Genomic DNA, 21,977 nt, shown 5'->3' with positions numbered 1-21,977 from the left:
CTGCAACCAACCACAGCACACACAAATGGTACCGGATGGCGGGACAGACAGTTACCCGGTCATCACTCGCTTTGTGACTGGCGCCTATCCTATCAATAGATCGAGAGAAGATGAAAATCGTTCATTCTAACGGGAGAGAACTCGAGGGACTAGCAAATTGAAACTTAAATGAAAAGTAGCCTAGTTAATGTGAAGTGGAAAAAGTAGCCGGCTGAAAATGAGTAGCGCTAATGGAAAACAATGCCATTGTGGATAACAAATTAAAGACATGAAATATACTTTGTGGTAATATTTTAATTTACAAGTTAGACAAAAGACGATTTTGAACAAGACCCTTTTATGGGGCAGACAAAGATTTGCAACACATTTGAGTTTGTCCTTGGATCAATTAACGTTGACAGTTTATATACATTTAGAACCAGTCCTTCATATAAGTATGATGAAGTCAGAGTTCCATTTAGAGAAAGGGGGAGTAATACACAGATAGTAATGAGGAGAGAAAGGAGAGCTGTGTTCCATTGAGTTGACAAACTTTTCTTTTCATATTTTGTGAGGGTATTTTTGCAGCCTTCTTGGTCATTATTTATTTTATACCTTTCTTTCCTCCTGTTGGTTTGGTTACCTTCACAAGTCCCTTCTTGGTCGGCTTCTACGGGGATCAGAGGGAGAAGAAAACAATTAGCACAGTACTGAGAGGAGTCTTCTTCTGTAGAAACAAAGAGGTAGGTCAATTAACTTCCACTGGGGGGCAGTGTTTCCAGAGAGTGAACAGGGAGACGTCACAAAAGGGATACCACTCCCCTACCTCACTGGAAAAAGTTTCATTTGGCATTGGATTGAAAACAAAATTCATAAGGAGAGTGAACCAGGTTCCAAACCAGTGCACAGAGTCCTTTGAAATATTTTATTTGACAAAAATAGATAATTGATAAACAAATATATTCTACTAATAATATTAAAATGCATTTGGTTTGACACTATTTATTTATTTCACCTTTATTTAAGCAGGTAGGCAAGTTGAGAACAAGTTCCCATTTACAACTGCGACCTGGCCAAGATAAAGCAAAGCAGTTCGACACAAACAACAAAGAGTTACACATGGAGTAAAACAAACATACAGCAGAAAAATAAGTCTATATACAATGTGAGCAAATGAGGTGAGTTAAGGGAGGTAAAGGAAATAAATAGGCCATGGTGGAGAAGTATATACAATATAGCAAGTAAAACACTGGAATGGTAGATTTGCAGTAGATGAATGTGTAAAGTAGAAATACTGGGTTGCAAAGGAGCAAAATAAATAAATAAATACAGTAGGGGAAGGGGTAGTTGGATGGGCTATTTATAGATGGGCTATGGACAGGTGCAGTGATCTGTGAGCTGCTCTGACAGCTGGTGCTTAAAGCTAGTGAGGGAGATAAGCGTTTCCAGTTTCAGAGATTTTTGTACTTTGTTCCAGTCATTGGCAGCAGAGAAATGGAAGGAGAGGTGGCCAAAGTAGGAATTGGCTTTGGGGGTGACCAGTGAGATATACCTGCTGGAGCGCGTGCTACGGGTGGGTGCTGCTATGGTGACCAGTGAGCTGAGATAAGGGGGGACTTAACCTAGCAGGGTCTTGTAGATGACCTGGCGCCGGTGGGTTTGGCGATGAGTATGAAGCGAGGGCCAGCCAACGAGAGCATACAGGTCGCAGTGGTGGGTAGTATATGGGGCTTTGGTGACAAAACGGATGGCACTGTGATAGACTGCATCCAATTTATTGAGTAGGGTATTGGAGGCTATTTTGTAAATTACATCGCCGAAGTCGAGGATCGGTAGGATGGTCAGTTTTATGACGGTATGTTTGGCAGCATGAGTGAAGGATGCTTTGTTGCGAAATAGGAAGCCAATTCTAGATTTAACTTTGGATTGGAGATGTTTGATGTGAGTCTGGAAGGAGAGTTTACAGTCTAACCAGACACCTAGGTATTTGTAGTTGTCCGCATATTCTATGTCAGAACCGTCCAGAGTAGTGATGCTGGACGGGCGGGCAGGTGCAGGCAGCGATCGGTTGAAGAGCATGCATTTAGTTTTACTTGTATTTAAGAGCAGTTGGAGGCCAGGGAAGGAGAGTTGTATGGCATTGAAGCTCGTCTGGAGGGTTGTTAACACAGTGTCCAAAGAAGGGCCAGAAGTATACAGAATGGTGTCGTCTGCGTAGAGGTGGATCAGAGACTCACCAGCAGCAAGAGCGACATCATTGATGTATAGAGAGAAGAGAGTCGGCCCAAGAATTGAACCCTGTGGCACCGCCATAGAGACTGCCAGAGGCCCGGACAACAGGCCCCCCGATTTGACACACTGAACTCTATCAGAGAAGTAGTTGGTGAACCAGGCGAGGCAATCATTTGAGAAACCAAGGCTGTTGAGTCTGCCGATGAGGGTGTGGTGATTGACAGAGTCAAAAGCCTTTGCCAGGTCAATGAATACGGCTGTACACTATTGTTTCTTATCGATGGCGGTTAAGATATCGTTTAGGACCTTGAGCGTGGTTGAGGTGCACCCATGACCAGCTCTGAAACCAGATTGCATAGCGGAGAAGGTACGGTGGGATTCGAAATGATCGGTAATCTGTTAACTTGGCTTTTGAAGACCTTAAAAAGGCAGGGTAGGAGAGATATGTCTGTAGCAGTTTGGGTCAAGAGTGTCCCCCCCTTTGAAGAGGGGGATGACCGCAGCTGCTTTCCAATCTTTGGGAATCTCAGACGACATGAGAGGTTGAACAGGCTAGTAATAGGGGTTACAACAATTTCGGCAGATCATTTTAGAAAGGGTCCAGATTGTCTAGCCCGGCTGATTTGTAGGGGTCTAGACTTTGCAGCTCTTTCAGAACATCAGCTGACTGGATTTGGGAGAAGGCGAAACGGGGAAGTCTTGGGCGAGTTGCTGTGGCGGGTGCAGTGCTGTTGACCGGGGTAGGGGTAGCCAGGTGGAAAGCATGGCCAGCCGTAGAAAAATGCTTATTGAAATTCTCAATTATAGTGGATTTATCGGTGGTGACAGAGTTTACTATCCTCAGTGCAGTGGGCAGCTGGGAGGAGGTGTTCTTATTCTCCATGGACTTTACAGTGTCTCAGAACTTTGAGTTTGTGTTGCAGGAAGCAAATTTCTGCTTGAAAAAGCTAGCCTTGGCTTTTCTAACTGCCTGTGTATATTGTTTCCCAACTTCCCTGAAAAGTTGCATATCACAGGGGCTGTTCGATGCTAATGAAGAAAGCCACAGGATGTTTTTGTGCTAGTCAAGGGCAGTCAGGTCTGGAGAGAACCAAGGGCTATATCTGTTCCTGGTTCTAAATATTTTGAAAGGGGCATGCTTATTTAAGATGGTGAGGAAGGCATTAAAAATGTTTTACCAGGCATCCTCTGACGGGATGAGGTCAATATCCTTAAAGGAGACCCAGGCCAGGTCGATTAGAAAGGCCTGCTCGCTGAAGTGTTTCAGGGAGCATTTGACAGTGATGAGTGGAGGTCGTTTGACCGCTGATCCATTACGGATGCAGGCAATGAGGCAGTGATCGCTGAGTTCTTGGTTGAAAACAGCAGAGGTGTATTTAGAGGGCAAGTTGGTTAGGATGATATCTACGAGGGTGCCCGTGTTTACGGCTTTGGGGTTGTACCTGGTAGGTTCATTGATAATTTGTGTGAGATTGAGGGCATCAAGCTTAGATTGTAGGATGGCCGGGGTGTTAAGCATGTCCCAGTTTAGGTCACCTAGCAGCATGAGCTCTGAAGGGCAATCAGTTCACATATGGTGTCCAGAGCACAGCTGGGGGCAGAGGGTGGTCTATAGCAAGCGACAACGGTGAGATACGTGTTTTTAGAGAGGTGGATTTCTAAAAGTAGAAGTTCAAATGGTTTTGGTACAGACCTGGATAGTAGGACAGAACTCTGCAGGCTCTCTCTGCAGTAGATTGCAACACCGCACCCTTTGGCCGTTCTATCTTGTCTGAAAATGTTGTAGTTAGGGATGGAGATTTCAGAGTTCTTGGTGGTCTTCCTAAGCCAGGATTCAGACACGGCTAGGACATCCAGGTTGGCAGTGTGCTAAAGCAGTGAATTAAACAAACTTAGGGAGGCGGCAGGGTACAGACCTCCAGTTTAGCCTTTTTCCTTTGCGTTACTATGGGAACCTCTTCCTCTCTGTCAGCACCAGAGTTTTTTTTTTCCTAGACATCTGTTCTATCTTTGCTGACTTCTGTTTGCGTGCATTTTTCTGAAATATTCATCAACAAGACACAGGTATTGATGAGATCCAGCTCTCGCATGTTTACATACACACATACACAGTATCAGTCAAACGTTTGGACACCTACTCATTCAAGGGTTTTTATTTTTACTAGACATCAAAACAATGAAACACATGGAATCATGTAGTAACCAAAAAAGTGTTAAACAAATCAAAATACAATTTAGATTCTTCTAAGTAGCCACCATTTGCCTTGATGACAGCTTTGCACACTCTGGGCTTTCTTTCAACCAGCTTCAGCTGGAATTCTTTTCCAACAGTCTTGAAGGTGTTTCCACATATGCTGAGCACTTGTTGGCTGCTTTTCCTTCACTCTGCAGTCCAACTCATCCCAAACCATCTCAAATTGGGTTGAGGCTCCATCTTGGTCAAATAGCCCTTACACAGCCTGGAGGTCTGTTGGTCATTGTCTTGTTGAAAAACAAATGATGTCCCAATAAGCCCAAACCAGATGGGATGGCATATCGCTTGCAGAATGCTGTGGTAGCCATACTGGTTAAGTGTGCCTTGAATTCTAAATAAATCAGTGTCACCAGCAAACCACCCCACACCTCCTCGTCCGTGCTTCACGGTGGGAACCACACACGCGGCGATCCGTTCACCTACTCTGCATCTCACAAAGACAACGGCGGTTGGAAATAAAAATCACCTATTTGGACTGACCAAAGGACTTCCATTGCTCGTGTTTCTTGGCCAAATAAACTCTTCTTATTGGTGCCCTTTAGTAGTGGTTTCTTTGCAGCAATTTGAACAGTTGATGTTGAGATGTATCTGTTGCTTGAACTCTGAAGCATTTATTTGGGCAGCAATCCGAGGTGCAGTTAACTCTCATGAACTTATCCTCTGCAGCTGAGGTACCTATGGGTCTTCCTTTCCAGTGGCGGTCCTGAGAGCCAGTTTCATCACAGCGACTGCACTTGAAGATACTTTCAAAGTTCATGAAACTTTCCATATTGACTGACCTTCATGTTTTAAAGTATTGATGGACTGTCGTTTCTCTTTGCTTATTTAACCTTTAAGAAGGCACACACCTTGACATGCATTCCAGGTGACTACCTCATGAAGCTGGTTGAGAGAATGTCAAGACTGTGCAAAGCTGTCAAGGCAAAGGGTGGCTACTTTGAAGAATCTCAAATATAAACATCTTTTTTATTTGTTTAACACTTTTGGTTACTACATGATTCCATGTGTGTTATTTCAGTTTTGATGTCTTCACTATTATTCTACAATGTAGAAAATAGTAAAAATAAAGAAACACTTATTTAGGTTTATTTATCCTTGTAGGTATGGCCAAACTTTTACTGGTACTGCATGTATGCATGTGCATACATATGCATGTAAATAATAGAGAGAGGTCTGCAATTGACCTCAATAGTCCATATGTGGCACTAAGAGCTATGTTGATGTTTCCAGAGAGTGAACAGGGAGACAGCACTAAAATGGAGACCGCTCCCCTGCCTCACTGGAATGGGTTTCATATAGCACTGGATTTAAACCTAAATTAATAGAGTAAAACAGGTTCCGAACCAGTGCAAAGACGAGTCCTTTAATTTGACAAAAATAGATAATTGATCAAATAACAATATAATCTTCCAATGCATTTTACAAGCATTTGTGTGTAGCAGTCCTACCTTGGCATCCATGGTCTGTTTCTGTGTTTCCTCTATCAGGGTCAGGTTACTCAGGTTAGAGGTGTAGATGGGCAGATCCACTGATTGGCTTTTCAAGTGGATGATCTTTATCAATGGTTCTTTCTGCAAAAGAGACAACACAGCCATCTTTAGACTCAAAGAACACATTCACTCAAACATTTAGGTCAAAACTATTTCTGTGAAGAAAACACTCTCAGTGTTCTGTGTATCGTATCACTCAGATTGCGGCCACTTGTTAAAGGCCTTTCTTTGCCAGGATTGTAGGCACATGGGTTTAATCACACTGCTATACAGAGCAGGCAATAAGCTTAACGTACCACAGTACTATAGGCCCTGTAATCTCACCCCAGACAACAGAGATATCAAAGGTGATTTTCAGACTGGGCCCACACATTTCTTTAGCATTAATAAACATTGAGTATACCTGACCATTTAACGTATAATAAAATTGTAAATATCTGTGTTGACGGAGTACAATTGATTAGGGAGATCAGGAAGACACCCTGGCAGCAAACTCACCATGCGTAGTTTTGTCACGATGGTGCTGACAGCTGAATCAATATTCTCTGCTATTTCATCTGCAGCCATCCCAGAGTGGGCCACACAAGCCATGCTAAAACACAAACAATAACATGTTGCAGGAGCCAATGTGTATATAAATGAATGTGCATTACTTGCCATTTTGTGTCAGTTGTAGAGACAGGCTCCAATAGAGAGGGAGATCTGTCTGGATATATTTTGAGTCACTATGGCACCATCATTGCCCATGTCCAACACGGACAGGAGGACAGGGTTTGCTGAGGCGCACTTACTAAGTCAGGGAGCAGGCCTCACCAGCAGCAGCCTTTCTTAGAAATGGAGATTGTTGTTCCCTGGATGGTTCTCTGGATGTCCAAGGCCAGCTTCTTGCTCTGCAGGTTCAATGAATAAGGCTCCCTAAGCAGGGTAGAGAAAACACACACTCCGTTAGATTAGAACTCTGTAAGGGCTAGCTTAAAGGCACATTTAAACTTACAGGTGAAGTCAGATGTTTACATATACTTAGGTTGGAGTGGTTGAAAAATGAGTTTTAAATCACTCCACAAATGTCTTGTTAACTTTAGGGATAGGGGGCAGTATTCGGAAGTTTGGATGAATGAGGTGCCCAAAGTAAACTGCCTGTTACTCAGGCCCAGAGGCTAGGATATGCATATAATTGGTAGTATTGGATAGAAAACACTAAAGTTTACAAAACGGTTAAAATAATGTCTGTGATTATAACAGAACTGATATAGCAGGCGAAAACCTGAGGAGAATCCACCCGGAAAATTTGGTTTTGGAGGTGACACCATTTAAAATGCCTGTCTATGGGGAAATCCTCCCAGATTGCAGTTCCTGGGGCTTCCAGCAGATGTCAGTCTTTAGAAAGAGTTTCAGGCTTGTTTTTTGAAAAATGAGCTAGAATTTGTAGTTTTTCTAAGTGGCTCCCATTTTGGCTGAAGTGTTGTGGCGCGCGTCGGTGAGGGCGCTCACTTCGTTATTTATCTCCGGTAATGAACATACTATTCTCCATCTTATATTTGATCATTTATTTACATATTAGGGTACCTGAGGATTGATTACAAACATTGATTTGTTTGGACGAAGTTTATTGGTAACTTTCGGGATTCATTTGTATGCATTTTGAATGAGGGAAACCGGTGGATTACTGAGTCAAGCGCACCAACTAAACTGACTTTTTGGGGATATAAAGAAGGACTTTATCGAACAAAAGAACCATTTGTTATGTAGCTGGGACCCTTGTGATTGCAACCAGAGGAAGATCTTCAAAGGTGTGTGATTTATTTTATCGCCATTTCTGACTTTCGTGACGCCTCTGCTTGGTTGGAAGATGTTTGTAATGCTTTTGTACGCGGGGCGCTGTCCTCAGATAATCGTATGGTGTGCTTACGCCGTAAATCCTTTTTGAAATCTGACAAAGCGGCTGGATTAACAAGAAGTTAAGCTTTTAAACGATGTAAGACACTTGTATTTTCAGGAATGTTTAATATTACGAATTTTGTATTTCGCGCTCTGCAATTTCACCGGATGTTGGCCAGGTGGGACGCTAGCCCAAAGAGGTTAACAACCTATAGTTTTGGCAAGTCGGTTAGGACATCTACTGTGTGCATGACAAGTAATTTTGCCAACAATTGTTTACTGACAGATTATTTCACTTATAATTCATTGTATCACAATTCCAGTGGGTCAGAAATTCACATACACTAAGTTGACGGTGCCTTTAAACAGCTTGGAAAATTCCAGAAAATTATGTCATGGCGTTAGAAGCTTCTGATAGATAGGCTAATTGACATCATTTGAGTCAATTGGAGGTCTACCTGTGGATGTATTTCAAGGCCTACCTTCAAAATCAGTGCCTCTTTGCTTGACATCATGGGAAAATCAAAAGAAATCAGCCAAGACCTCAGAATAACAAATTGTAGACCTCCACAAGTCTGGTTCATCCTTGGGAGCAATTTCCAAACACCTGATGGTACCACGTTCATCTGTACAAACAATAGTACGCAAGTATAAACACCATGGGACCACGCAGCCGTCATACCGCTCAGGAAGGAGACGCGTTCTGTCTCCTAGAGATTAACGTATTTTGGTGCGAAAAGTGCAAATCAATCCCAGAACAGCAGCTGATGCTGGAGGAAATAGGTACAAAAGTATCTAGATCCACAGTAAAACGAGTCCTACATCGACATTACCTGAAAGGCCGCTCAGCAAGGAAGAAGCCACTGCTCCAAAACCGCCATAAAAAAGCCAGACTACGGTTTGCAACTGCACATGGGGACAAAGATCGTACTTTTTGGAGAAATGTCCTCTGGTCTGATGAAACAAAAATAGAACTGTTCACAAAATAGACGGCACCATGAGGCAGGAAATTTATGTCGATATATTGAAGCAACATCAAGACATCAGTCAGGAAGTTAAAGCTTGGTCGCAAAGGAGTCTTCCAAATGGACAATGAACCCACGCATACTTCCAAAGTTGTGGCAAAATGGCTTAAGGACAACAAAGTCAAATTATTGGAGTGGCCATCACAAAGCCCTGACCTCAATTCTATAGAAAATTTGTGGGCAGAACTGAAAAAGCACGTGCGAGCAAGGAGGCCTACAAACCTGACTCAGTTACACCAGCTCTGTCAGGAGGAATGGGCCAAGATTTATTCAACTTATTGTGGGAAGCTTCTGGAAGGCCACCTGAAACGTTTGACCCAAGTGAAACAATTTAAAGGCAATGCTACCAAATACTAATTGAGTGCATGTAAACTTCTGACACACTGGGACTGCGATGAAAGAAATAAAACGCTGAAATAAATCTCTACTATTATTCTGACAGTTCACATTCTTCAAATAAAGTGGTGATCCTAACTAACCTAAGACAGGGAATTTTTACTAGGATTAAGTGTCAGGAATTGTGAAAAACTGAGTTGAAATGCATTTGGCTAAGGTGCATGTAAACTTCCGACTTCAACTGTATAAGAGGACATGTATTTCAAAACCAGGGAACAGCACTAGGGGCTATGTTGATGTTCCCAGAGAGTGAACAGGGAGTCAGCACAAAATGGATACCGCTCCCCTGCCTCACTGGAATGGGTTTCATATAGCAATGGAGTTAAACCAAAATTCATACCGAGAGTGAACCAGGTTCCGAACCAGTGCAAAGAGTCCTTTGAAATATTTTATTTGATAAAAACAGATCATTGATAAACAATATATTCTACTAACAATATTAAAATGCATTTGGTTGACACTAGCGGGGTATAGACCTCCAGTTTAGCCTTTTTTCTTGGCGTTACTATGGGAACCTCTTCCTCCCCGTCAGCACCAGAGTTCTTTTCTGTAGGCTTCTGTTCTTTCTTTGCAGACTTCTGTTTGCTTGCATTTTTCCTGAAATTTCATAAACAAGACACAGGTATTGATGAGATCCAGCTCTTGCATGTTTATATAAACACACATACACAGTACCAGTCAAAAGTTGACACCTACTCATTCAAGGGTTTTTCTTTATTTTTACTAGACATCAACACTATGAAACACATGGAATCATGTAGTAAAAAGAAGAAGTGTTCAATCAAAATACATTTTAGATTCTTCTAAGTAGCCACCATTTGCCTTGATGACAGCTTTGCACACTCTGGGCTTTCTTTCAACCAGCTTCAGCTGGAATTCTTTTCCAACAGTCTTGAAGGTGTTTCCACATATGCTGAGCACTTGTTGGCTGCTTTTCCTTCACTCTGCAGTCCAACTCATCCCAAACCATCTCAAATTGGGTTGAGGCTCCATCTTGGTCAAATAGCCCTTACACAGCCTGGAGGTCTGTTGGTCATTGTCTTGTTGAAAAACAAATGATGTCCCAATAAGCCCAAACCAGATGGGATGGCATATCGCTTGCAGAATGCTGTGGTAGCCATACTGGTTAAGTGTGCCTTGAATTCTAAATAAATCAGTGTCACCAGCAAACCACCCCACACCTCCTCGTCCGTGCTTCACGGTGGGAACCACACACGCGGCGATCCGTTCACCTACTCTGCATCTCACAAAGACAACGGTGGTTGGAAATAAAAATCACCTATTTGGACTGACCAAAGGACTTCCATTGCTCGTGTTTCTTGGCCAAATAAACTCTCTTCTTATTGGTGCCCTTTAGTAGTGGTTTCTTTGCAGCAATTTGAACAGTTGATGTTGAGATGTATCTGTTGCTTGAACTCTGAAGCATTTATTTGGGCAGCAATCCGAGGTGCAGTTAACTCTCATGAACTTATCCTCTGCAGCTGAGGTACCTATGGGTCTTCCTTTCCAGTGGCGGTCCTGAGAGCCAGTTTCATCACAGCGACTGCACTTGAAGATACTTTCAAAGTTCATGAAACTTTCCATATTGACTGACCTTCATGTTTTAAAGTATTGATGGACTGTCGTTTCTCTTTGCTTATTTAACCTTTAAGAAGGCACACACCTTGACATGCATTCCAGGTGACTACCTCATGAAGCTGGTTGAGAGAATGTCAAGACTGTGCAAAGCTGTCAAGGCAAAGGGTGGCTACTTTGAAGAATCTCAAATATAACATCTTTTTTATTTGTTTAACACTTTTGGTTACTACATGATTCCATGTGTGTTATTTCAGTTTTGATGTCTTCACTATTATTCTACAATGTAGAAAATAGTAAAAATAAAGAAACACTTATTTAGGTTTATTTATCCTTGTAGGTATGGCCAAACTTTTACTGGTACTGCATGTATGCATGTGCATACATATGCATGTAAATAATAGAGAGAGGTCTGCAATTGACCTCAATAGTCCATATGTGGCACTAAGAGCTATGTTGATGTTTCCAGAGAGTGAACAGGGAGACAGCACTAAAATGGAGACCGCTCCCCTGCCTCACTGGAATGGGTTTCATATAGCACTGGATTTAAACCTAAATTAATAGAGTAAAACAGGTTCCGAACCAGTGCAAAGACGAGTCCTTTAATTTGACAAAAATAGATAATTGATCAAATAACAATATAATCTTCCAATGCATTTTACAAGCATTTGTGTGTAGCAGTCCTACCTTGGCATCCATGGCAGCCATGGTCTGTTTCTGTGTTTCCTCTATCAGGGTCAGGTTACTCAGGTTAGAGGTGTAGATGGGCAGATCCACTGATTGGCTTTTCAAGTGGATGATCTTTATCAATGGTTCTTTCTGCAAAAGAGACAACACAGCCATCTTTAGACTCAAAGAACACATTCACTCAAACATTTAGGTCAAAACTATTTCTGTGAAGAAAACATTCTCAGTGTTCTGTGTATCGTATCACTCAGATTGCGGCCACTTGTTAAAGGCCTTTCTTTGTCAGGATTGTAGGCACATGGGTTTAATCACACTGCTATACGGAGCAGGCAATAAGCTTAACGTACCACAGTACTATAGGCCCTGTAATCTCACCCCAGACAACAGAGATATCAAAGGTGATTTTCAGACTGGGCCCACACATTTCTTTAGCATTAATAAACATTGAGTATACCTGACCATTTAACGTATAATAAAATTGTAAATATCTGTGTTGACGGAGTACAATTGATTAGGGAGATCAGGAAGACACCCTGGCAGCAAACTCACCATGCGTAGTTTTGTCACGATGGTGCTGACAGCTGAATCAATATTCTCTGCTATTTCATCTGCAGCCATCCCAGAGTGGGCCACACAAGCCATGCTAAAACACAAACAATAACATGTTGCAGGAGCCAATGTGTATATAAATGAATGTGCATTACTTGCCATTTTGTGTCAGTTGTAGAGACAGGCTCCAATAGAGAGGGAGATCTGTCTGGATATATTTTGAGTCACTATGGCACCATCATTGCCCATGTCCAACACGGACAGGAGGACAGGGTTTGCTGAGGCGCACTTACTAAGTCAGGGAGCAGGCCTCACCAGCAGCAGCCTTTCTTAGAACTGGAGATTGTTGTTCCCTGGATGGTTCTCTGGATGTCCAAGGCCAGCTTCTTGCTCTGCAGGTTCAATGAATAAGGCTCCCTAAGCAGGGTAGAGAAAACACACACTCCGTTAGATTAGAACTCTGTAAGGGCTAGCTTAAAGGCACATTTAAACTTACAGGTGAAGTCAGATGTTTACATATACTTAGGTTGGAGTGGTTGAAAAATGAGTTTTAAATCACTCCACAAATGTCTTGTTAACTTTAGGGATAGGGGGCAGTATTCGGAAGTTTGGATGAATGAGGTGCCCAAAGTAAACTGCCTGTTACTCAGGCCCAGAGGCTAGGATATGCATATAATTGGTAGTATTGGATAGAAAACACTAAAGTTTACAAAACGGTTAAAATAATGTCTGTGATTATAACAGAACTGATATAGCAGGCGAAAACCTGAGGAGAATCCACCCGGAAAATTTGGTTTTGGAGGTGACACCATTTAAAATGCCTGTCTATGGGGAAATCCTCCCAGATTGCAGTTCCTGGGGCTTCCAGCAGATGTCAGTCTTTAGAAAGAGTTTCAGGCTTGTTTTTTGAAAAATGAGCTAGAATTTGTAGTTTTTCTAAGTGGCTCCCATTTTGGCTGAAGTGTTGTGGCGCGCGTCGGTGAGGGCGCTCACTTCGTTATTTATCTCCGGTAATGAACATACTATTCTCCATCTTATATTTGATCATTTATTTACATATTAGGGTACCTGAGGATTGATTACAAACATTGATTTGTTTGGACGAAGTTTATTGGTAACTTTCGGGATTCATTTGTATGCATTTTGAATGAGGGAAACCGGTGGATTACTGAGTCAAGCGCACCAACTAAACTGACTTTTTGGGGATATAAAGAAGGACTTTATCGAACAAAAGAACCATTTGTTATGTAGCTGGGACCCTTGTGATTGCAACCAGAGGAAGATCTTCAAAGGTGTGTGATTTATTTTATCGCCATTTCTGACTTTCGTGACGCCTCTGCTTGGTTGGAAGATGTTTGTAATGCTTTTGTACGCGGGGCGCTGTCCTCAGATAATCGTATGGTGTGCTTACGCCGTAAATCCTTTTTGAAATCTGACAAAGCGGCTGGATTAACAAGAAGTTAAGCTTTTAAACGATGTAAGACACTTGTATTTTCAGGAATGTTTAATATTACGAATTTTGTATTTCGCGCTCTGCAATTTCACCGGATGTTGGCCAGGTGGGACGCTAGCCCAAAGAAGTTAACAACCTATAGTTTTGGCAAGTCGGTTAGGACATCTACTGTGTGCATGACAAGTAATTTTGCCAACAATTGTTTACTGACAGATTATTTCACTTATAATTCATTGTATCACAATTCCAGTGGGTCAGAAATTCACATACACTAAGTTGACGGTGCCTTTAAACAGCTTGGAAAATTCCAGAAAATTATGTCATGGCGTTAGAAGCTTCTGATAGATAGGCTAATTGACATCATTTGAGTCAATTGGAGGTCTACCTGTGGATGTATTTCAAGGCCTACCTTCAAAATCAGTGCCTCTTTGCTTGACATCATGGGAAAATCAAAAGAAATCAGCCAAGACCTCAGAATAACAAATTGTAGACCTCCACAAGTCTGGTTCATCCTTGGGAGCAATTTCCAAACACCTGATGGTACCACGTTCATCTGTACAAACAATAGTACGCAAGTATAAACACCATGGGACCACGCAGCCGTCATACCGCTCAGGAAGGAGACGCGTTCTGTCTCCTAGAGATTAACGTATTTTGGTGCGAAAAGTGCAAATCAATCCCAGAACAGCAGCTGATGCTGGAGGAAATAGGTACAAAAGTATCTAGATCCACAGTAAAACGAGTCCTACATCGACATTACCTGAAAGGCCGCTCAGCAAGGAAGAAGCCACTGCTCCAAAACCGCCATAAAAAAGCCAGACTACGGTTTGCAACTGCACATGGGGACAAAGATCGTACTTTTTGGAGAAATGTCCTCTGGTCTGATGAAACAAAAATAGAACTGTTCACAAAATAGACGGCACCATGAGGCAGGAAATTTATGTCGATATATTGAAGCAACATCAAGACATCAGTCAGGAAGTTAAAGCTTGGTCGCAAAGGAGTCTTCCAAATGGACAATGAACCCACGCATACTTCCAAAGTTGTGGCAAAATGGCTTAAGGACAACAAAGTCAAATTATTGGAGTGGCCATCACAAAGCCCTGACCTCAATTCTATAGAAAATTTGTGGGCAGAACTGAAAAAGCACGTGCGAGCAAGGAGGCCTACAAACCTGACTCAGTTACACCAGCTCTGTCAGGAGGAATGGGCCAAGATTTATTCAACTTATTGTGGGAAGCTTCTGGAAGGCCACCTGAAACGTTTGACCCAAGTGAAACAATTTAAAGGCAATGCTACCAAATACTAATTGAGTGCATGTAAACTTCTGACACACTGGGACTGCGATGAAAGAAATAAAACGCTGAAATAAATCTCTACTATTATTCTGACAGTTCACATTCTTCAAATAAAGTGGTGATCCTAACTAACCTAAGACAGGGAATTTTTACTAGGATTAAGTGTCAGGAATTGTGAAAAACTGAGTTGAAATGCATTTGGCTAAGGTGCATGTAAACTTCCGACTTCAACTGTATAAGAGGACATGTATTTCAAAACCAGGGAACAGCACTAGGGGCTATGTTGATGTTCCCAGAGAGTGAACAGGGAGTCAGCACAAAATGGATACCGCTCCCCTGCCTCACTGGAATGGGTTTCATATAGCAATGGAGTTAAACCAAAATTCATACCGAGAGTGAACCAGGTTCCGAACCAGTGCAAAGAGTCCTTTGAAATATTTTATTTGATAAAAACAGATCATTGATAAACAATATATTCTACTAACAATATTAAAATGCATTTGGTTGACACTAGCGGGGTATAGACCTCCAGTTTAGCCTTTTTTCTTGGCGTTACTATGGGAACCTCTTCCTCCCCGTCAGCACCAGAGTTCTTTTCTGTAGGCTTCTGTTCTTTCTTTGCAGACTTCTGTTTGCTTGCATTTTTCCTGAAATTTCATAAACAAGACACAGGTATTGATGAGATCCAGCTCTTGCATGTTTATATAAACACACATACACAGTACCAGTCAAAAGTTGACACCTACTCATTCAAGGGTTTTTCTTTATTTTTACTAGACATCAACACTATGAAACACATGGAATCATGTAGTAAAAAGAAGAAGTGTTCAATCAAAATACATTTTAGATTCTTCTAAGTAGCCACCATTTGCCTTGATGACAGCTTTGCACACTCTGGGCTTTCTTTCAACCAGCTTCAGCTGGAATTCTTTTCCAACAGTCTTGAAGGTGTTTCCACATATGCTGAGCACTTGTTGGCTGCTTTTCCTTCACTCTGCAGTCCAACTCATCCCAAACCATCTCAAATTGGGTTGAGGCTCCATCTTGGTCAAATAGCCCTTACACAGCCTGGAGGTCTGTTGGTCATTGTCTTGTTGAAAAACAAATGATGTCCCAATAAGCCCAAACCAGATGGGATGGCATATCGCTTGCAGAATGCTGTGGTAGCCATACTGGTTAAGTGTGCCTTGAATTCTAAATAAATCAGTGTCACCAGCAAACCACCCCACACCTCCTCGTCCGTGCTTCACGGTGGGAACCACACACGCGGCGATCCGTTCACCTACTCTGCATCTCACAAAGACAACGGTGGTTGGAAATAAAAATCACCTATTTGGACTGACCAAAGGACTTCCATTGCTCGTGTTTCTTGGCCAAATAAACTCTCTTCTTATTGGTGCCCTTTAGTAGTGGTTTCTTTGCAGCAATTTGAACAGTTGATGTTGAGATGTATCTGTTGCTTGAACTCTGAAGCATTTATTTGGGCAGCAATCCGAGGTGCAGTTAACTCTCATGAACTTATCCTCTGCAGCTGAGGTACCTATGGGTCTTCCTTTCCAGTGGCGGTCCTGAGAGCCAGTTTCATCACAGCGACTGCACTTGAAGATACTTTCAAAGTTCATGAAACTTTCCATATTGACTGACCTTCATGTTTTAAAGTATTGATGGACTGTCGTTTCTCTTTGCTTATTTAACCTTTAAGAAGGCACACACCTTGACATGCATTCCAGGTGACTACCTCATGAAGCTGGTTGAGAGAATGTCAAGACTGTGCAAAGCTGTCAAGGCAAAGGGTGGCTACTTTGAAGAATCTCAAATATAACATCTTTTTTATTTGTTTAACACTTTTGGTTACTACATGATTCCATGTGTGTTATTTCAGTTTTGATGTCTTCACTATTATTCTACAATGTAGAAAATAGTAAAAATAAAGAAACACTTATTTAGGTTTATTTATCCTTGTAGGTATGGCCAAACTTTTACTGGTACTGCATGTATGCATGTGCATACATATGCATGTAAATAATAGAGAGAGGTCTGCAATTGACCTCAATAGTCCATATGTGGCACTAAGAGCTATGTTGATGTTTCCAGAGAGTGAACAGGGAGACAGCACTAAAATGGAGACCGCTCCCCTGCCTCACTGGAATGGGTTTCATATAGCACTGGATTTAAACCTAAATTAATAGAGTAAAACAGGTTCCGAACCAGTGCAAAGACGAGTCCTTTAATTTGACAAAAATAGATAATTGATCAAATAACAATATAATCTTCCAATGCATTTTACAAGCATTTGTGTGTAGCAGTCCTACCTTGGCATCCATGGCAGCCATGGTCTGTTTCTGTGTTTCCTCTATCAGGGTCAGGTTACTCAGGTTAGAGGTGTAGATGGGCAGATCCACTGATTGGCTTTTCAAGTGGATGATCTTTATCAATGGTTCTTTCTGCAAAAGAGACAACACAGCCATCTTTAGACTCAAAGAACACATTCACTCAAACATTTAGGTCAAAACTATTTCTGTGAAGAAAACATTCTCAGTGTTCTGTGTATCGTATCACTCAGATTGCGGCCACTTGTTAAAGGCCTTTCTTTGTCAGGATTGTAGGCACATGGGTTTAATCACACTGCTATACGGAGCAGGCAATAAGCTTAACGTACCACAGTACTATAGGCCCTGTAATCTCACCCCAGACAACAGAGATATCAAAGGTGATTTTCAGACTGGGCCCACACATTTCTTTAGCATTAATAAACATTGAGTATACCTGACCATTTAACGTATAATAAAATTGTAAATATCTGTGTTGACGGAGTACAATTGATTAGGGAGATCAGGAAGACACCCTGGCAGCAAACTCACCATGCGTAGTTTTGTCACGATGGTGCTGACAGCTGAATCAATATTCTCTGCTATTTCATCTGCAGCCATCCCAGAGTGGGCCACACAAGCCATGCTAAAACACAAACAATAACATGTTGCAGGAGCCAATGTGTATATAAATGAATGTGCATTACTTGCCATTTTGTGTCAGTTGTAGAGACAGGCTCCAATAGAGAGGGAGATCTGTCTGGATATATTTTGAGTCACTATGGCACCATCATTGCCCATGTCCAACACGGACAGGAGGACAGGGTTTGCTGAGGCGCACTTACTAAGTCAGGGAGCAGGCCTCACCAGCAGCAGCCTTTCTTAGAACTGGAGATTGTTGTTCCCTGGATGGTTCTCTGGATGTCCAAGGCCAGCTTCTTGCTCTGCAGGTTCAATGAATAAGGCTCCCTAAGCAGGGTAGAGAAAACACACACTCCGTTAGATTAGAACTCTGTAAGGGCTAGCTTAAAGGCACATTTAAACTTACAGGTGAAGTCAGATGTTTACATATACTTAGGTTGGAGTGGTTGAAAAATGAGTTTTAAATCACTCCACAAATGTCTTGTTAACTTTAGGGATAGGGGGCAGTATTCGGAAGTTTGGATGAATGAGGTGCCCAAAGTAAACTGCCTGTTACTCAGGCCCAGAGGCTAGGATATGCATATAATTGGTAGTATTGGATAGAAAACACTAAAGTTTACAAAACGGTTAAAATAATGTCTGTGATTATAACAGAACTGATATAGCAGGCGAAAACCTGAGGAGAATCCACCCGGAAAATTTGGTTTTGGAGGTGACACCATTTAAAATGCCTGTCTATGGGGAAATCCTCCCAGATTGCAGTTCCTGGGGCTTCCAGCAGATGTCAGTCTTTAGAAAGAGTTTCAGGCTTGTTTTTTGAAAAATGAGCTAGAATTTGTAGTTTTTCTAAGTGGCTCCCATTTTGGCTGAAGTGTTGTGGCGCGCGTCGGTGAGGGCGCTCACTTCGTTATTTATCTCCGGTAATGAACATACTATTCTCCATCTTATATTTGATCATTTATTTACATATTAGGGTACCTGAGGATTGATTACAAACATTGATTTGTTTGGACGAAGTTTATTGGTAACTTTCGGGATTCATTTGTATGCATTTTGAATGAGGGAAACCGGTGGATTACTGAGTCAAGCGCACCAACTAAACTGACTTTTTGGGGATATAAAGAAGGACTTTATCGAACAAAAGAACCATTTGTTATGTAGCTGGGACCCTTGTGATTGCAACCAGAGGAAGATCTTCAAAGGTGTGTGATTTATTTTATCGCCATTTCTGACTTTCGTGACGCCTCTGCTTGGTTGGAAGATGTTTGTAATGCTTTTGTACGCGGGGCGCTGTCCTCAGATAATCGTATGGTGTGCTTACGCCGTAAATCCTTTTTGAAATCTGACAAAGCGGCTGGATTAACAAGAAGTTAAGCTTTTAAACGATGTAAGACACTTGTATTTTCAGGAATGTTTAATATTACGAATTTTGTATTTCGCGCTCTGCAATTTCACCGGATGTTGGCCAGGTGGGACGCTAGCCCAAAGAGGTTAACAACCTATAGTTTTGGCAAGTCGGTTAGGACATCTACTGTGTGCATGACAAGTAATTTTGCCAACAATTGTTTACTGACAGATTATTTCACTTATAATTCATTGTATCACAATTCCAGTGGGTCAGAAATTCACATACACTAAGTTGACGGTGCCTTTAAACAGCTTGGAAAATTCCAGAAAATTATGTCATGGCGTTAGAAGCTTCTGATAGATAGGCTAATTGACATCATTTGAGTCAATTGGAGGTCTACCTGTGGATGTATTTCAAGGCCTACCTTCAAAATCAGTGCCTCTTTGCTTGACATCATGGGAAAATCAAAAGAAATCAGCCAAGACCTCAGAATAACAAATTGTAGACCTCCACAAGTCTGGTTCATCCTTGGGAGCAATTTCCAAACACCTGATGGTACCACGTTCATCTGTACAAACAATAGTACGCAAGTATAAACACCATGGGACCACGCAGCCGTCATACCGCTCAGGAAGGAGACGCGTTCTGTCTCCTAGAGATTAACGTATTTTGGTGCGAAAAGTGCAAATCAATCCCAGAACAGCAGCTGATGCTGGAGGAAATAGGTACAAAAGTATCTAGATCCACAGTAAAACGAGTCCTACATCGACATTACCTGAAAGGCCGCTCAGCAAGGAAGAAGCCACTGCTCCAAAACCGCCATAAAAAAGCCAGACTACGGTTTGCAACTGCACATGGGGACAAAGATCGTACTTTTTGGAGAAATGTCCTCTGGTCTGATGAAACAAAAATAGAACTGTTCACAAAATAGACGGCACCATGAGGCAGGAAATTTATGTCGATATATTGAAGCAACATCAAGACATCAGTCAGGAAGTTAAAGCTTGGTCGCAAAGGAGTCTTCCAAATGGACAATGAACCCACGCATACTTCCAAAGTTGTGGCAAAATGGCTTAAGGACAACAAAGTCAAATTATTGGAGTGGCCATCACAAAGCCCTGACCTCAATTCTATAGAAAATTTGTGGGCAGAACTGAAAAAGCACGTGCGAGCAAGGAGGCCTACAAACCTGACTCAGTTACACCAGCTCTGTCAGGAGGAATGGGCCAAGATTTATTCAACTTATTGTGGGAAGCTTCTGGAAGGCCACCTGAAACGTTTGACCCAAGTGAAACAATTTAAAGGCAATGCTACCAAATACTAATTGAGTGCATGTAAACTTCTGACACACTGGGACTGCGATGAAAGAAATAAAACGCTGAAATAAATCTCTACTATTATTCTGACAGTTCACATTCTTCAAATAAAGTGGTGATCCTAACTAACCTAAGACAGGGAATTTTTACTAGGATTAAGTGTCAGGAATTGTGAAAAACTGAGTTGAAATGCATTTGGCTAAGGTGCATGTAAACTTCCGACTTCAACTGTATAAGAGGACATGTATTTCAAAACCAGGGAACAGCACTAGGGGCTATGTTGATGTTCCCAGAGAGTGAACAGGGAGTCAGCACAAAATGGATACCGCTCCCCTGCCTCACTGGAATGGGTTTCATATAGCAATGGAGTTAAACCAAAATTCATACCGAGAGTGAACCAGGTTCCGAACCAGTGCAAAGAGTCCTTTGAAATATTTTATTTGATAAAAACAGATCATTGATAAACAATATATTCTACTAACAATATTAAAATGCATTTGGTTGACACTAGCGGGGTATAGACCTCCAGTTTAGCCTTTTTTCTTGGCGTTACTATGGGAACCTCTTCCTCCCCGTCAGCACCAGAGTTCTTTTCTGTAGGCTTCTGTTCTTTCTTTGCAGACTTCTGTTTGCTTGCATTTTTCCTGAAATTTCATAAACAAGACACAGGTATTGATGAGATCCAGCTCTTGCATGTTTATATAAACACACATACACAGTACCAGTCAAAAGTTGACACCTACTCATTCAAGGGTTTTTCTTTATTTTTACTAGACATCAACACTATGAAACACATGGAATCATGTAGTAAAAAGAAGAAGTGTTCAATCAAAATACATTTTAGATTCTTCTAAGTAGCCACCATTTGCCTTGATGACAGCTTTGCACACTCTGGGCTTTCTTTCAACCAGCTTCAGCTGGAATTCTTTTCCAACAGTCTTGAAGGTGTTTCCACATATGCTGAGCACTTGTTGGCTGCTTTTCCTTCACTCTGCAGTCCAACTCATCCCAAACCATCTCAAATTGGGTTGAGGCTCCATCTTGGTCAAATAGCCCTTACACAGCCTGGAGGTCTGTTGGTCATTGTCTTGTTGAAAAACAAATGATGTCCCAATAAGCCCAAACCAGATGGGATGGCATATCGCTTGCAGAATGCTGTGGTAGCCATACTGGTTAAGTGTGCCTTGAATTCTAAATAAATCAGTGTCACCAGCAAACCACCCCACACCTCCTCGTCCGTGCTTCACGGTGGGAACCACACACGCGGCGATCCGTTCACCTACTCTGCATCTCACAAAGACAACGGCGGTTGGAAATAAAAATCACCTATTTGGACTGACCAAAGGACTTCCATTGCTCGTGTTTCTTGGCCAAATAAACTCTCTTCTTATTGGTGCCCTTTAGTAGTGGTTTCTTTGCAGCAATTTGAACAGTTGATGTTGAGATGTATCTGTTGCTTGAACTCTGAAGCATTTATTTGGGCAGCAATCCGAGGTGCAGTTAACTCTCATGAACTTATCCTCTGCAGCTGAGGTACCTATGGGTC

General features: G+C 41.9%; 1 protein-coding gene and 3 non-coding genes across 10 annotated transcripts; all 4 read right to left on the bottom strand.

The window, feature by feature from the left end:
• Positions 1–276: 276 nt before the first annotated feature.
• Positions 277–20,906, bottom strand: LOC106589548 (uncharacterized). Of its 7 annotated transcripts, none has more exons than XR_014382999.1 (11): positions 20,305–20,897; positions 17,971–18,094; positions 17,678–17,771; positions 17,129–17,260; positions 15,302–15,463; positions 12,381–12,482; positions 12,066–12,159; positions 11,517–11,648; positions 9,690–9,851; positions 6,747–6,870; positions 6,454–6,547 (listed from the first exon to the last, which is right to left on the bottom strand). XR_014382999.1 is itself a non-coding variant. In XM_082970377.1 (10 exons), the coding sequence occupies exons 4-10, from the start codon at positions 17,134–17,136 to the stop codon at positions 625–627; spliced, it is 699 nt and encodes a 232-aa protein (XP_082826503.1). In that variant the 5' UTR covers positions 17,137–17,260; positions 17,678–17,771; positions 17,971–18,094; positions 20,305–20,904; the 3' UTR covers positions 277–624. The 7 variants fall into 7 exon arrangements, 3 of the variants coding, with proteins under 3 accessions (XP_082826503.1, XP_082826504.1, XP_082826502.1); XR_014382998.1 differs by having other exon boundaries at positions 6,769–6,870; XR_014382997.1 differs by having other exon boundaries at positions 9,731–9,851; positions 20,305–20,896.
• Positions 6,191–6,318, bottom strand: LOC123731503 (small nucleolar RNA ACA64). The gene has a single exon (XR_006762656.2). It is a non-coding gene; the product is annotated as a small nucleolar RNA ACA64 (small nucleolar RNA).
• On the bottom strand, positions 11,803–11,930 carry LOC123731502 (small nucleolar RNA ACA64). Its single transcript, XR_006762655.2, has one exon. It is a non-coding gene; the product is annotated as a small nucleolar RNA ACA64 (small nucleolar RNA).
• LOC123731501 (small nucleolar RNA ACA64) lies at positions 17,415–17,542 on the bottom strand. Its single transcript, XR_006762654.2, has one exon. It is a non-coding gene; the product is annotated as a small nucleolar RNA ACA64 (small nucleolar RNA).
• Positions 20,907–21,977: the final 1,071 nt, after the last annotated feature.

This window comes from Salmo salar, chromosome 28 (assembly GCF_965601325.2).
Source record: "Salmo salar chromosome 28, fSalSal1, whole genome shotgun sequence".
Lineage (NCBI taxonomy): Eukaryota > Metazoa > Chordata > Actinopteri > Salmoniformes > Salmonidae > Salmo > Salmo salar.
This window is presented reverse-complemented; position numbering and strand designations above follow the sequence as displayed.

Excerpts from the sequence above, each read along its gene's own strand:
- LOC106589548 (XM_082970376.1), bottom strand. Across the intron at positions 12,160-12,380 it reads TCTAAGAAAGGCTGCTGCTG|CATGGCTTGTGTGGCCCACT; the intron begins GTGAGGCCTGCT and ends TTTGTGTTTTAG. Across the intron at positions 4,081-11,516 it reads TGGCTGCCATGGATGCCAAG|CACACTGCCAACCTGGATGT; the intron begins GTAGGACTGCTA and ends TCACTGCTTTAG.